Below are 17,019 nucleotides of genomic sequence, written 5' to 3'. Positions count from 1 at the left end.
TTCGTTGAGGGCAGAAGCAGGTGTACCCCCTTAAGCTACTGCATTTAGTTTTCCCCTCAAATGCAGGACTTGAAAATGATCTGGTCGGACCGAAGTGGTGAAGGCGACAGATAGCAAGGTGAAGGGGTCCTGTAGTGGCGACCCGGGTTAGGCGGGGGATGCTAAACGGCGCGGCGAGTTGAATCTGGCGGGGAAGTTGTATCGTGATCGCCGCGATTACGATTGCCATTGCGGTCCTGGTCAACGTCGTACAAAGAAGTTGGTCGCAAAGCGTAGGCGGTTGGTGAACAATCCCACTGGCGACGATGACATTACCGTGCAGCTTGCCTTCTATGGCTAAGTAAAAACGACTAGGGCACCAAGTTGCCTGTTGATACTCGTTGTCCCAGCGGCGTTCTCTGTGGTTGTTATTTCGGTGATGAAAATGGGGGGAGGGGAGAGGGGTGGGGGGGGGGGGGCGTTTAAGCTTGATGCGAAGTGATAATGACATACAGGTGAGGTGGCGGAGACAGTTTCTGTAGGTATCGTGAGGGAAGTTGATTATTCTTTACGAATGAGCCGCCGCAAGTTGTCCTAGGTGACGGCTTGCTTGTCAGCAGCGATGAAGTAGATGAACAAAATCAGTAGAAGTGCAAGTTCCGCTTTAATCAGGTCACTGATTGGCGTCTTCAGCTAGGTCGCGGAGCAGTAGCCGAGGCGGTACAGCTGTGTAGCCTGGAGACGGTGGCTTGACACGCGATGCGTCGTTTCCTATGGGCTTCCGATCGCCGACACTCCTTCTTTAACTGAGACAACGTAGTCGGGTTGCATGATGCGAGCATGACAAACGCATCTTCGTTGATACCTTTGATTATGAGTTCTACTTTCTCTGACTCGGACATGCAACTCTCGGCCCGCTTGCAGAGGGATTGGACGGTTTCTATGAAAGTTATGACAACCTCAAACACTGTGCCTGGCCGAGAAGCAATCCTCTGTTCGGAATTTTCATTACGGCTGACTAGACAGTCGAACATGCCGTACAGCCTGGTCTTAAAAGTGTCCCAAGAGTTGATTTTATCTTCCGGGTTATTAAACCTGGCCTGAGCAATGTCTCCAAGATAAAAGACGATGTTGGCTAGTTTAAACATGTTGTCCCCTGTGTTTTGCAGGCTTGCCCGTTCGTATGTGCGAAACCAATCCTCGACGACGTGTGTTCAGAAGCCGGTAAAAGCGGGGGGACCCTTGTAGTGGTATAGGATGGAGCCGCCTTTCCGGCCTGTGGCCGTGGTAGTTCATGGTTGCTACCGAACAACGAATTTGTTGCAGAGGCTTAGGGAAGGACCGCATCTCCACCAAATGATGTAATATTAAGAACTTTATTTCCATTAAGTATGATAGGGGACCCCAGAAAAAAAGACGTAGAGTACAGCTTGACAACTCCATGGGTCCCTGCAATAGAAACATAGAAAGCTACATACACACTGGAAGAAACTAAGGTTAAAGAAAATTAAGAGGAGTTATACGCCTACAAAAAAAAAGCTAAAACAAAAATTGCATACAATGCAAAAATTGAGTAGAAAAATACATCCTTAAGTATTTAAATGGTAAGCCGTATAGATCCATACTATATATGTGAAGATTGCTTAATAAATAGGGCAGAGTGGAACTTATCACTTGAGATTTAACATTCTAACTCAGTCAAGGTTGAGATTTTTTAAACGAGATCAGAACTTGTTGTTTACTCAAAAAGTAATACAAAAAAAAACAAAAAAAACTGCAGTACATGCATCCACAGATGACAGAACTGAAACGATGATGTCAATCAGTGTTTACTTCAAGACAAACGATTACTTCACTGATTCGGGGATATAAAGTTTGATCAAATTATCGAAGCGATGCCTAAGAAAGTAGTGCACGGCCATCGATGCATCCTTCGCCCAGCTATTCAAGTACGAGTCTTCCCTACAATATTCTATGAAATGGTTCCTTCGTCGAAGTGTTGATTAATGTTCTCTTCTAACGTTTTACACTATCAGTCCCTATGATATTTAGGTTTCAAAGTAAAATTAGAGGTAAAACAATATAATAATCCTGAGATATTTTCAGTCACCACAAACGTCAAGAGGATAAAATACGTTAAACGAGCACAAGACGTGTTTTCGACTTTCATCATCGGTTACTTTTTAATAAAAGTGTCCAAATGGTATCCAATGAGTCTTCTTAACGAACGATGAAACAGTTTTTGAAACATAATTCGCGCAGTAGCTCGTGGGTGTAACGGCTTCCTCTTTCTTTCTCTGATCCCGCGCTTCCGCTGATAAAAAAACATTTGCAGTCAGGAAACCGGAGCTGCCTCCGTCGGCGATGCCGGGAGACTCCCGGGGATTACCCGCCGTCGGACTCCATCCTTCAGGCGGCGCACGAGGAAGCTGTCAGCGTCCGATGCTGTCCGTTGCAAGTTTCGAGTGATGAATGCAATGAGCCCTTTCGCAACGAGAAGTGGAAATGGCCCCTTCACCGTTCACGTATATATAAACAAGCAAGTCCAAAGGCGAACCAACACAGCCTTTGATATCGCCTCGTTCGACGGGCCAGTTTCTTCCTGTTAGAATGTCTCGTATCGCACTGTATCTCTTTGTCGCTCTGGCTGGTGAGTACGATTCTACTTTGCATCCCCTCGTGGAGTCATTGAGAAAGCGCAATAATTATTCATATTGTGAATGACCGAGTGGTTTAGCATAAACTCAAATTTCTCATCGTGCCTCTTTTTTTTAGCTTCAGGGAAAGCTTAGTGTAGCGAATATATAAACGTGTACCACTAATTTATGATGCTGTTGAGAGCACGGGAGTTGAACAACCTGGTGCATGATAATATTTTTCTAGATATTTTATTTGATGTACGGTGCCAATGCTATAACTGAGGCATGCAAAATGTTTCTGGGCGCGCTTCCTTCAAACATTCCAAAAAATACAGCTTGCTTTGCTTTGGTCGCGCTATAACTTATACTTAATATTTAATGCTTAATGCTATAGTAATACTTAATACCTATATTTTAATCCTTCTGTAGCAGTCCCAGATGAAGTAAATATATTACATTTTCCTAAAATTAAGGATACGACCTTATTCTTTGCGTTATAGTATCCGTGACAAAGCAGAAATCAGAAATGAATACAATTTCTTTATATTGCTGGATGTCTCATATATATCTCTTGTGTTCATTTCAGTGCTTGCCATAACCCACGCTGTGAGTATTTTACGTGAAATCTTACGTGAATGGTGTCGCAATATAGCACAGATATTAGAGTTCACTTGTGTCAGTGTCTTATTTCTCCACATCAAGCAGTCGAGGAAGTCTTAATACGCTTCACATACTTGATACGGGTTGCTATCGGTGTTGTAACTATTTCGTTTACTTCAACGACCTAGGTTGACATGTAAGTTTCTCCAGGAAATAGAACTAAAATTAAGTTCGAATGCATCAAAATGTGCTGGCACGTATAGAGAGGCTACTTTGAGTTTTTTTCCACAATTCACAAGACATGAATATACGAATGTGATAATTCCAAACGCTTCTCCAGATTTATATGTCAAAGTTTTTTTGAAGAAATTTATTATTACTAAGGTTAACTATCTGATTGTGACCCTTAAATCGAAAAACCACGCCCCTTGACATAACTCTTCAAGTTAAGAAGTATCGACTCCTTGTTTCTATAAAGTGCACATCCAATAAGTTCCGTCAGGACTTCACTACAATCCTGAAATGCTCCTTGCGTGTCTCTCTTAAAAACTCGGAAAGGCAATCCGAGCGAATTGTGAAGAAACGCTCGGCGAGATTCGCTGCCGGAAATGCGCTTTAACTAAAAAACTAAATCCTGGTATGTCAGTGGAAATTAGGTTTCACGTGTTTATGCCATGCTCAATGTCACAACGTATACATACTTTTTAGGACGAAACATGCATTATGCCTTGTCATTTGCCAAGCCCCCTCTCAGGCACGTAGCCAGGGGGGGGGGGGGGGGGGGGCATGGGGCCCGGGCCACCCCCCTCCCCAACGAAATCTTCCATTTTGCTGGGACCTCCTCTCCACCTCCCCCTCATACAGCATTTTGTCATGGGCGCCCCGCCCCCCCTCCACGGAGCAAAATCCTGGCTACGTGGCTGCTCCCTCTGTCGATTGCAGTGGTAGGCTCTTTGGGTGTTGTGCGGGAAAGTAGGTGCACGGACAACTTTTAGCTATGCCCCAATGCATGACAAAAGATTGTAACCTGTTCCGTCGAGAAAATGGCATTTTTGTTTCAAATATGTAAGCATAAACTGATCGACATCTGCATAAGCAAAGCAATGTTTGCACACGTGCTTTGCCGAAGTGTCGACGAAGGATGGTGACTGATTTTTGAAACAAGCTTATCAATTTATGATGCGAAGTATTGATTCGAACAGCATCCTGCTCTGGCATAATAATCATTAGATTATTTTAGTTAGTACTGTCTTCCGAGCCAATGTTTTGTTTTTGTCATAAAATGCATAGAAATGCATTTTATAAAGGGCGTCATGAAGCTTGAAGTTTATTTTGAAATTCAAGTTTTTTTAGTCAAATATTTATCGGTACTTCAGACGCGGGTCTTGAGTTTTTGTATTTTATTTATCCATTCATTCCAGATAAATATTTGTGTTTTTAGGATGGCTAGTATTATGTATGCCTAATATTTTTGTTCTGTAAATTACAGCAACGAAGACCGAATTTCAACTTCCAGCAACCTCCACCTCGTGTAAGTACTTTTAGTTTTTATGCGTTTATAACGCCCGTTTATAGCACGAGGAAGTGTTTTACGTTTCACCGGTAAAGCATGAGCAGAGGGAATTTAGGTTTTTATCTCTGCTTTTAACCTTATGTAAATTTGTACTGAGCCGAAACTTTGGAACAGCTGGTTGACGCTACACATGTGGAACTTCCGCAGAAATATTCACATTCCGATTGAAATATTCTAGATATTTTATATGCCCAACAAACAAAAACCAAGTGTGCAACTTTTCAAAAAAAAAAAATTAAAACTCACGCGCTTTTTAATACCTGATAAGGTAGTTCACACCAGGCACGCAGCCAGGCTTTTGGTTCGGGGGGGTGGGGGGGGGGGGCCGCCCATGACAAATTGCTGCATGAGGAGGAGGGGAGAGAGGAGGTCCCGGGAAAATCGAAGTTTTCGGGGCGGGGAGGGGGGGGGGGGGGTACGGGCCCCATGGGCCTCCCCCCTGGCTACGTGCCTGGTTCACACAAATGCTACTTTGATGGAAAAACGCAATAGGTGTTTTTCAACAATCTATACTATCTCTGTGCAGGAAAGTTTTTTTACAAATTACTAAATTAAAAAGTTTGTTCATCAATATGTGTTAAATAGTCAGTTTGGCAGATTCCAGGAAATAATGCCCTCACTTGCTCAGCTGCACTGTAAGAAAAGTGGGTTAGCTAAACAAGCATATAGCTCAATAGCCTTTTGAAGTTCTTGGCACAAGTTAACTTAAAGAGTTTGCATTCTTATAGAGTACGGAATCTAGCACATGCTCCAATCGAGGACTTAAAAAAAAAGCCCGTATTTTTGAGGATGGAGAAAAAAAGGACGTCGCTAACATGTCTCGTAAGGCCAATACCAAAAAATAATTAATTTCAATTGGGAACAATGTTGCGTTCTGTTAAAATGTGAGTTATAAGGAACCTCTTTCGCAGAAGAGCGACAACGACAAAGTGTAACTACGCAGGATGAACAAAATCATCATAACAACCGTAAACATCTTGAACACCCGAGACTTGGATCCAAAAAATTGAAAACACACTCAAGTCTCAAGACGTGTGTGTGTTTGAACATGTATTGCGCCAAGACATACGTCTCAGGCGCAATAGATGTTCAAAGTTCACCAGCTAGCCTGGTTGATCTCTGCTGTTCCAATCACCATTGTGTTTAACAATACCTAAATAAGCATAGGATAACAAAAAATTGCCTAATTATCGCGACAGACCGACCTCATGCTGCCTAAACAACTGATATATATTCTCGTGTTTTCTTTTTTTCCTTTTGTTTTTTCTATAGCACCGCTTTGAGCTCCAGGGAAGTGGTGGAGGCCGAAACCGCGGCAACTACCACGTCAACCTGGGTGCTCGGGGGGAGTACGACATCCACCGCTTCAAGAACGGAGGAAAGGTGGTGGGCTACGGACAAGGCTCCCAGAGCTTCGGTCGCTTCGACGGACAATCCTACAAAGGAAAGCCTCAAGGAGAAGTCGGTGTTCGGGTCGAGATTCCCATCGGGAAAGGCAAATGAGAAGATACCCAGAATATCCTTCTATTCACTCCTTCATACGCCAAAAATGGTCTTCATTTGTGTTGGTTTGTGTGTTCCCGACGAGATAATTTCATCACATTTATGGGGTGGAAACATCAGTATGTATAGCACGATAGGTTCCATTAATATTAAATATATATAACTTCCACAATCTATTTGGCTCCTCATTCTTCATACTATTCCATTCACAAAGAGCGATAATTGAAATAACAATTCTGCACTTACTAATATGCATAATGGCGAGAATATGCTGATAACGTATTATGCAATACCAGAAAATAAAGCATTATTCTTCATCTTCTTCTTCTTGTTCTTTTTCTTCTTCTTGTTATTATTATTATTATTATGATTAGTGTTACAACCTATATTTTAGCATTATACTCCGGCCATGTACAGTTGTATACTTTAGCGGCCGGACTGGGTCAGTGAAAACAGCAGACGTCATATCTCTGTGCAGTCCACCATGAACACTAGACCTATAGAAAAACATAAAAAAATAGTAAATCTATCATCTTTTAAATCCACCTAGGACTGAGTGGAGAAAAGAAGAAAAAAGAACAGACCATTTCCTTTGTCTTCTTGTTTAGATATTCGTGCCCCCCCCCCCCCCCCCAGTCTCAGGTGGCTTAAGAAAATGGCACATCTGCAACACCTCACCTGCACCATAAATGTTTTATTATAAAATTTGTAGCTAGGACAGTCATATTTTTTTTTATAAATATACCTAAAGTATACAGTGTGTTCTAGCCACTAAAACTATTAAAAAAAGATCACTGCAAATATCGACCTGCTTCATTTGCTCTTCTTTGAACGACGCCTGCAGAAGTAAGGTAATAAATATAATGTAACCATTTTGTTCTTAGCCCGATACTGAGGCAGGAAAAGAGGAAAGTTTCAAAGTAGAAGAAAAATGAACAGTCGAAGACACGTCTCTAATTAGAGACGTGTCTTCGACTGTTCATTTTTCTTCTACTTTGAAACTTTCCTCTTTTCCTGCTCAGTCTCGGGCTAAGAACAAAATGGTTAACATCCACCAGCTCGCCTGCGCAATCACTACATTATCATTGATTATACCTGAAGCAGGCTTGATCCCCTTCTCATGTGCTTTTTTTTAATAGAGATGTGTCTTCGACTGTTCATTTTTCTTCTACTTTGAAACTTTCCTCTTTTCCTGCCTCAGTCTCGGGCTAAGAACAAAATGGTTAACATCCACCAGCTCGCCTGCGCAATCACTACATTATCATTGAAATATAATGTAATAATTAACCAATTGATCACCTAAAATCATCACTTAACGTTTGCTCGAGACTTGTTGCCCATGGCTGTTGTTCAAATTCGGACAAATAAATGTGGGTGAGAGTATGACCTAACTTGATAAAGGTATTACGAGGTGGAAAGGAATAGTTCCCAATATGCATATTAGGTCCGTTTGCGACTTGAACTTCAATCCAAACGCATTAATTTAGCTCCAGGTCAGACCGTCGAAAGCACGATAACGATTTGCGTTCTACCTTAATCACGCCTCTCCCTAGAGTGGATTCACAACATTCCTGATTTTTAAACCACAAAGTATGCGGTTTGTTGTTCATTCTGATTTGTATTCTCTTTACTTGACTTGCATTGGTCTGAAAACTTTCAGTTTTGCCTCTTTTTTAACTAATATTTTCATTTCACTTCAAACCTTGTCACAAGTATTGTAGTCGCTCAAATTTGTAGCGATAAATTAATTTTAGAATTTTTACACGAAAATGTTTATGCTCATTGCTATGATAATATTATTACAGCGCTTCGTTCGCCCCATTGACTCGGATGCGGACCACGTATGACAAGTATTTTAACCCTGACGTCAACCTTTTCACTACCCTTACTTGTTATAAAAAAGTGGTAATACTGGGGCTCATTTTGTAGTATGAAATTATTTTAGTCTCATTATTTTTCACTTCGAGAAAGTGTAACCCTTTTAACGCCTTATCAGCTGTTCGGGACATAATAAAACACGGAAACACGACCTCAGCTCCCCTCACTCCGGAACTTGATGCCTAATCGGCGTCGGCATCTCCTGGCAGGGACTTCAAAAAAACGTGATGACGATGAAGCGAGATCTATAGACCTTTCCAGCGGAAGTCTCGAACGAAGCATTTTACAGCGCGCGTCCCTGGTTTTGAGAGGGTACATCAATGTTGCCCGACTGCTCTGGGCTGGGGGTTTTCTCGCCAGTGGGCTGTGGCAGCCTGAGTAGGCACACTTCCGGACGCGGATGAAGGCTAAATTGCCGCGTTCTATTTTTTATTTTGTGTTCTATGGCGAATAGCATTTCTCGTTTTTTTTAAGAATGCACTGTACTATTTTTGGGAACAAAAACGTAGAAATGAAAGCTTGCTGTATTGGTGAGTCCGTGCGCGACAGAACTAATGCAGCTGGTATGTTTGTCTTATATTAGGTTGATCTTTTTACGGCACCGTGCACTCAGCCTTGCTAAACTACAAAGGTCTCGACCGTCGAAAATATTTGACCACACAGGTTATCCCCGCTCACAACATGAAATTCAATGAGTCTCATCAATCGAACAACATATATTGTACGTACCCCGCGGTGTCGCGTTATCCGAATAGGATTTCAGAAACGTGTCAAATAACACAGGATATTCAATATAGAGTGTCGACGATAGTCACTTCACGACGATCGGACGAAATCCGACGTGTTTTGGGGCACATGTAGGAGAGAGCTACTTTTTTGCACAGCTTCAAAGCAAATGAACGAACGTGTCACCCCGGACCGGACCATAGCTATTTTTCGCGAAGACCCGGAACATAGCCGGGAAGGCTTTTTGGAGATTATCTCAACGAAAATAACACTCCAAGAACGTCGAACTGCCTGCGTCGCGGGCTGCTTGACGTCCACTCTCTTGGTCCGTTTCTTGCGACGGCCGAGCAGGCTAGGAGCCCTGGTATTCCCTGGTTCTCATAGTTGAAGATAAACGGCCGTTCACACTCTTGCGACCGAGTACGACTGAGAGAGACCAGACCGGTTTTTAAGCCTCTTGCGACTTCTTAGGACCAGCTCCGCTGCAACGTAGCTGGTCCTAGGAGATCGCAAGGAGCTTAAAAACAGGTCTCGTCTCTCTCAGTCGTACTCGGTTGCAAGAATGTGAACGGTCCTTAACACACAAAGGGTAAGCATCCTAAACAGACAAAAAAAAAATAAAAAAATTTAAAGAAAAGTCGGCGAACTTTGAATGCAGAATGCAGGTGGAGAGTCACGCTGACCGGGTTTCCACAGCTCAGGCGGGTGGCAGAAATTTCTGGCTGATAGTGGTCGCTCGAGTCGCAAAATGGCGGCGGCCAGAGAGCTCTTTTAGAGCGCAGCTCTTAGGGGCCCGTTCCCGGCTTGAGCGGCGTCGCCGTCGCCGCCGCCGTCGCCGTCGCCGTCGGCGTAACCGCGCGGTGCATTATGGGTAAATTTCCCCGCTAAATCTAGCGGAAAAAATTTCCCCGCTAAATCTAGCGGAAAAAATTTCCCCGCTAAATCTAGCGGAAAAATTTTCCCGCTAAATCTAGCGGAAAAAATTTCCCCGCTAAATCTAGCGGAAAAAATTTCCCCGCTAAATCTAGCGGAAAAATTTCCCCGTCAAATCTAGCGGAAACAATTTTCCCGCTAAATCTAGCGGAAAACTTTCCCCGCTAAATCTAGCGGAAAAAATTTCCCCGCTAAATCTAGCGGAAAAATTTCCCCGTCAAATGTAGCGGAAAAAATTTTCCCGCTAAATCTAGCGGAAAACTTTCCCCGCTAAATCCTAGCGGAAAAAATTTCCCCGCTAAATGTAGCGAAAAAAATTTCCCCGCTAAATCTAGCGGAAAACTTTCCCCGCTAAATCTAGCGGAAAAAATTTTCCCGCTAAATCTAGCGGAAAAATTTCCCCGCTAAATCTAGCGGAAAAAAAATCCCCGCTAAATCTAGCGGAAAAAATTTCCCCGCTAAATCTAGCGGAAAACTTTCCCCGCTAAATCTAGCGGAAGACATTTCCCCGCTAAATCTATTGGAAAAATTTTGGTCACGTGACCCGGGGGGTCACGTGACCTGGGGAGTCACGTGACCCCCTCCCGAGGTCACGTGACCTCTGAGGGGTGCACGTGTTTGCCCCCACGTGACCCCACCAAGGTCACGTGCCCTCGGGGGGGGTCACGTGACCCCCCGCCCGAGAACACGTGGCCCTCAGTACCCTCCCCTCCTCCTCCTCAAGAGCTGCGCTCCAATTCGGCGTTACAGGGAGTGGTAAACGACTTTCACTTTTTGCAAAGTTATTACTGTACTCGGTTTCACCTTACCACGAACTGCAATGGACGCTACGAACAATCCCAGCCAATCAGGCGTTGTGCACGTATCACATCAGCAGCGCCACGATGGTCGCTGCTCCCCTCTTGGAGGTCACGTGACACTAACACGGCATTGGATTGGCTGAAGGGCCGCGTAGCGCCCACTGCGGAGCACCGTAAGGTGAAAAGGTTTTGAAAGGAAAGGACTGACTGTAAGAAATGGCACAAAAACTACGGGTGTTGTTTCGAATGACTTTACCCCTGACTAGTGCGATCGGGAATCTGGCCAAAAAAGAACTTTATGTTTTGTCAAAGTACGGTGCTGTAACGATGGGTGAGGCAGGTCAATTAGCATAGGCAAGTCATTATGCGGTTCGTGAGGGTGCTAATGAGTTTAAGTAGGACAATCTTATTAATTAATTTTCGAAACTAGAATAATCGTTGTTTCGTGTTTACTCAGCTGAATGTATCACAGGCTCTGTTCAGTTGCAACGATTACGGCATTTCCGCTGACTGCAATTCTGTTGCTACGGCCCACGTGACGAGCGCTGGTTCCGGAGTAGGAAAAGAGTGAAGCGTTTGCCAGCAAGGACCATTCTTTAGAAACCCTTTCAGAATCCAATTATGACACCCTATGAGCAGTTCACCTGGGCTAAAGTTAAGATTGAGCGCTGTCGCACCGTACCTCTGGGTTACAAAATAGATGGTTGAAGAAAAACGAACCTGACTAACTACAGGATTCAGCTCAACGATCCCCGTCCAAAGGACACAGACTTTTTATTACTTCAAGCCAGCATCAGCTTCAACCAGATTTGTGATTGTTACTTGAAAAATGTAATGGATTGAAATTACAAATTACCGAGCCTCAAATGTAATGGATAATCATTACAAATAACTTTGGATGAAAAGACATGGACTAATTTACTCATTACGGTACAAATTCCTTTCTCGTTACTTTTTCCGTACACTTATGCAGAAAGCAATAGATACAATTTTGGTATTTTTGAAAAATGTTCGGCAACACTACTTTTCATTTCTCCTACGCCCGTAATAAAGTAATCTTCGTTGAAATAAAATATTGTATTTAAGAGAAAGACTGTAGGTGCACTCCGTTCACCTGTAAGTTGACAAGGCAGCGAAATCTGTAACCCCACCCACCATCCCGCTAGCTTACGGCCTAAAGAAATGATCCTTGGAATTACGCAGACAAAGCTAGTGGTGCGCATGCTCAGTAGCAGCGTTTACCTCCGCTACAAGGTTCCGATCTAAAAAAAAACGATCTGTAAAAGCCCAGTTCTGACTCGCGTATTTAGCCCGTTATTTACAAAAAAAAAATGGTTCTAATGTTACAATGTAAACAGAATGCAGAATGCAGGTGTCCCAGCTTACCTTGATCTGTTTCCATATTTTAGAGTTTCTTGTTCTTCCTGATGACAACGTATGTTTTTTTGGCAAGCAAAGTATGCACAGAAACTCTAGGACTCAGTTCCCCTTACTGCCCTAAATTTAGAGCATCAGATGGAAACATGGCCATAGAGACGACGGACACTCCATGACCAAAAACTCGACCAGTCAGAGAAAGAGTGGCGGTTACAGGTTATCGATCGTTCATCGCTTCTCGCTTTCATACCAATATTTGTGGCGGCCACGAGGGGGGAGGGCATAGAGAGCGAATGACTGTCTGTCTCACAAAACGAGAGAGGATCACACCACCTTTACGCGTTCTCTCTCTCTTTCACCCCTCTTTAAATGGCCCGACCCCCCCCCCCCCCCCCCCCCTTTTTATGTTTGACAGTTGACTGCAAATTGAGGAGTGGACTTGACCACCATGCTTAGACAAGCAAAGCAAATGCAGTATCGTCCGTACCCGCGAAGACGGAACTCTTAGCTTCGCACAATGCGCTTTTCAGCCGTGCCTCAAGACTGTGCTAGAATACAGTAGCGCACATCAAAGCAAAGATAATTCTAGCCCCTCGCGTGAGGCTACATTGTCTGTTACGCGAGTTGTGAACCCGCGAATCGTGGGAGTACGGACCCGAGTTTGATGTCTTTGCCAGTGTTGCGCAATGGGCACCCCCATTCAATTCCAATTCCATTCCGGGGAATTAGAGTTTTAGATAATTCAATTCATTTCAGCTACTAGCAATGGGGACACTGGACCCATTCCCACTCCTGGAAATACTGAATCGTTCCATTCCAATCGTCTAATTCCTAAAGGTAAAAATTGGCACCTGACAGCTATATTTTGTTGGAAGACTGGGCGGAAATACTCAGAAATGTATTTGGATAAACAAATACTGGGATACATAAAAATAGGGGCTAAAATATTGATACTCAAACATATCTGTGAAAGTGTATCGCGATATGTATCGGAAATACATTTTAAAAAGAGACAAAAATCTTTGGAAATACAAATACAGGAATACATTTTAGGGAGGGCAGAAATACAAATACTGATAATGCAATACATTTTTCAAATTTCTTTGAGACGCCAACTGAGATGAAGCTTGAATTGTGAAGTGGAAGTTTTTTTATCCCGAAATTACTTTCCCGCAGACTTTGCGCTTCGCCTTGAAGGTAGTGGTTCCGGACGAAGAGGAGTCTTCAATGCGCTCAAGAAACGTTCCATTAGGGATTGATCGCGGTCCCTTCCCTGGCATCCTGTCTGTCCGACGAGTGATGCGAAAAGACTTCGACCTCTAAATAAATTCTATGTCCCCCTAAATTCCGTCAAAATATCACCACTTTCCTGTCCAATAAGGGCACCCCTGTCAACATTGATCACATGACATCACGGTGAAATAAACTAGTATTCTTGTATCTGTAGGTGTTGCCTGGAACATGAAACTTTACCCACGCTGCTGTATGAAAGGACAATACGTACTTTCGTTGTAGGTGACCTGGTTGAAGATCGTGCAGACAGTTGTATTTGGAATTTTCGAGAATAGTGGACAACCTGAAGCATCCTGGAGCACATGTATTATCTTCTGCTACGTTTGAAAAATTGATACGGTGACATCCCTGTTGTGACGGTCCTTCCTGCCGACCCTCCACCTCCAACGCATGAATGGCAGTCCTCAAGTTTCGCCTAGCATCATCCAAAAAGAAACCTCGTGGATTGTGACCTGAGATGGCCGGCACAGGTGTGAGCTCTCTGAGAAACTGCGCGCTCAAGACAAGTCGCAGGTGTACGAAGTCTAGGCCGGCACAGCGAAGCCACGTCCGGCCTCCTTCCTGGGTATCGGATCACCAGAGCAGCGGGTCACGTTCACGTCGACTGATGAAGTACCCTTGAGCCGTGCAATATTACGGGCGCAGACGCATTCGGATATGTGTTGAACTTCACTGCGTGAGTCATCCTACCATTTCAGGTCAACCACCGCCAGGCTCGTGTTGCAACGGACTGTGACTTGGCTAGTCGGCCACAGGCCAAGTAACACTTCCTTTGATTTTCGGTTTCTCAAGGCTCTAACCAGTGGAGGATCCAAGGAAGGGGGGCGACGGGGGCGGCCGCCCCCCCCCCCCAAACCCAAACCCCTCCAAGTCAAAGGAGCCTAGCTTGCTTGTAACCCTAACCCACTTGAATGTAAAACACATAACACACACAAAAAAGCATCAGAAGAAAGACCAAGTGAAAGCGGACTTACACGTAAAATTGCAGCGTAAAAAAAAAAAACAAGCATTGGAGCAAAGCTAAAGAGGAGAAGAAAGAGGTGAACCTCGCTTAGTTATAATACCGAAGCAACCCCAGATTTCGCACTTCAAAGGAGTGCGCGCGAATGAACGTGGAAGGCAGCACGGTTGGCCACCTGCTAAACAACGCTCCTCGACCTATAAGAAAACAACAACTGATCATCGTTGGGCGGCGTGCAAGTTGACGAGTTATCAGAGCTCTGCGAATTATGAGTCGCCCCCGCTACCAGATCTCAGGCTGTGCGCGCGCAAAATTTTCCATGCCCTCGCAAAAAAAAAGAAAACAAAATAAAGATAAAAAAGGCGAGTTAAGAAGGACGATGAGGAGCCGTGCATGGCGGTCTCTTTCCTTCCCGTTCTCTTCGTTTCTTTTGCTTGGTGCTTGGTGTTTTGTTTCGCTCTCTTGTAACAGCAGGCCTGCACGCACGTCTGCTACGCGTCCATGAAAGGCGCCACCGCCCCCCCCCCCCCCCCCGCCTCTCTCTCCTCTGCTCTTTGCTTTGACGCTTGTTCTTTGTATTGCATTTTTTTTTTGAGCAAATGACTCGCTGACTGGTTCTGTTTAGCTAAACGTAACCCCCCCCCCCCTCCTCCTCATCCCCCGCAAAAAAAAAAAAAAAAAAGAACTGGGCCCATTTCATCCCGGGCAAAAGGCATCTAATTTCATTACCATTCCATTCCCCTTAACGTTGCCACCATTCCATTCCCATTCCATTCCGGGGTCGCGAAAATGCGGAATGAATCCGGAATCATCCCAACCCCGGAGTGGGAACTCCGCAACACTGGTCTGTGCAGGTGGCGGGAGACGTCTTTGCCTCTCGTATATTTGTTCATGCCTTGCCCGTTTTTTTTAGTGGTTCTAGTGACCGGTCGTACAAAAAATTGTTTTCTTCTGTGCTTTTCTCCCCTTCCTGATGCTTTCTATTTTGTTGAACTTGCTCTCTCTTTAAGCTGCTGAATGTTCTGCTCGTATTGTTCCAGTTACTGTGTTATGATCATATTTTTACAAAGGAACGAATGAATACAGCAATCCATTACTAATTTTTTGTAACAAAACTACATTACAAATTACTTTCTAAAAAAGTGTGGCAATTACAAAATTATTTGAAAAGGAATGAATTACAAGTAATCCGTTACTCGTAACGGATGAATCCCCAAGTCTTCCTTCACCGCTGCGTGCCGGATTTACGAGAAGAATTCTGAGTTTTAAAATCGATTTTAGGCTTCCTTTCCGAATTCAAATATTTCACAAATGAAAATCACATTAGTATAAAAAAAAACTGGGCGCGATCCTCCGACTGCAGCATGAAAAATAACAAGGTACTGCTGCGATCTGGTCGCCAGAATATATTTCAGGTCGTGCGCATATCGCCTACTCACTGCGCTTTAATGCTGCAGCTTATGTGTGTCCTGATACTGACGAAAGGGACAGATTGCGGTGTGAAACAACTGACCTTCTGGTGAATATGCTGTCCCGAGAACGCTCAAAGAAACAGCAGGTGTTGGAAAGCCGCGGAAGTAGAAGCAAGCCTTTTCCCATGAGCACCTATACGGCAACGTAACTTTTCAAAGTCTACCTGCGGTAGGCACTCCTCTAAAGACAAATAAACGTGCGTTACGTCTGACTACAATGTCGACAGTCATATTTATTGGACAAACATCGCCTTATCCCGGACCAACTTCACAATTCAAACGACCTCCTCGCCCACTACAGGATGCACACTGACTTTAAACTTTTACGGACAACCGCACACAACCTCTAATCACAAAAGCGTACACGCCCACAGCATAAAGAGACAACCCAACACAAAAGAACAAAAACCACACACACACACACACGCAAGAGGAATGCGAGAAATTCCTTCACTTGACAAGGTCTGACAGTTAACCCGACAACACGTGCCAACTCTTTTGTTTCCTTAACAAAACACAAGGGAGGTGGTCCAACGGAGAAACCACAAAGCCCCACACCAAAATGAGGAGAAAAACCACGAACCTTATATTCACTTAACCCACCTGTAAAGAAGAAAAAAAAAACACAAGTATATAAACTTTTTTGTTCCTTTATCCAGAAATAAGGAAGGTTGTTAAAAATCAAAAGTGCAAACCGAAAGGAAAAGAGGGGGGATAAGCGCTCTCCCCTGTCCCCTCCTCTTTTCCTTGGCATTTGCGCTTCTGATATTTAACAATGTATAGCCAACTCACCCAACAGTTAATTTTGAATAAGGAAGGTTGACTGATGTAGTTCACAGAGCTCTAACTACGCATAGTTTCTTGTAACACTCTCCTATAGTTATCATATTCTAAGCTACAGGAACAATATCAGTCAAAACATCCCACAACCCGAGACGGAGGTTTGCGAAGAGATATAATAATAATAATAATAATAATAATAATAATAATAATAATAATAATAATAATAATAATGTTTATTTTCCACCATAAGATGGTGGCGATCAGGGAAAAAAGCTGTCAGGTACAGCTTGACGGGTCCCTGACCGCCTACAGAAAGCAGCAACAGAGCCGGAAAAAACGATATTCAAGAGGAGAAAAGAAAAAAAAAATTGTACAATGATTGTCGCTATCACACATTTTAAAGACATTTTAAAAATAATTTTAGATTTCTTTTCCCCTTTTTTACATTGAGGCAGAACAGACAGCAGAGATAAAATTATGCAAAAACTAGTTACAAAGATCA

At 43.6% G+C, this 17,019-nt stretch overlaps 2 protein-coding genes across 2 annotated transcripts in view; both read left to right on the top strand.

Annotated features, from left to right (window-relative positions):
- The window catches only part of LOC120843476 (peptidase M20 domain-containing protein 2-like), a 198,070-nt gene that overhangs the window by 170,529 nt on the left and 10,522 nt on the right, over positions 1–17,019 (top strand). The window lies entirely within an intron of this gene.
- Positions 2,348–6,618, top strand: LOC8031578. Its single transcript, XM_029985678.4, has 4 exons — positions 2,348–2,629; positions 3,205–3,224; positions 4,708–4,749; positions 6,064–6,618. The coding sequence occupies exons 1-4, from the start codon at positions 2,590–2,592 to the stop codon at positions 6,292–6,294; spliced, it is 333 nt and encodes a 110-aa protein (XP_029841538.2). The 5' UTR covers positions 2,348–2,589; the 3' UTR covers positions 6,295–6,618.

This window comes from Ixodes scapularis, unplaced genomic scaffold (assembly GCF_016920785.2).
Source record: "Ixodes scapularis isolate PalLabHiFi unplaced genomic scaffold, ASM1692078v2 PGA_scaffold3__209_contigs__length_174095766, whole genome shotgun sequence".
NCBI classification, from domain to species: domain Eukaryota; kingdom Metazoa; phylum Arthropoda; class Arachnida; order Ixodida; family Ixodidae; genus Ixodes; species Ixodes scapularis.
This window is presented reverse-complemented; position numbering and strand designations above follow the sequence as displayed.

What these genes read in the sequence shown, in the direction of transcription:
- LOC8031578 (XM_029985678.4), top strand. Translation starts at nt 2,590, where the DNA reads ATGTCTCGTATCGCACTGTATCTCTTTGTCGCTCTGGCTG. An exon ending in TCTCTTTGTCGCTCTGGCTG is followed by an intron (nt 2,630 to 3,204) that starts GTGAGTACGATT and finishes TGTTCATTTCAG; the next exon opens with TGCTTGCCATAACCCACGCT. An exon ending in TGCTTGCCATAACCCACGCT is followed by an intron (nt 3,225 to 4,707) that starts GTGAGTATTTTA and finishes TGTAAATTACAG; the next exon opens with CAACGAAGACCGAATTTCAA.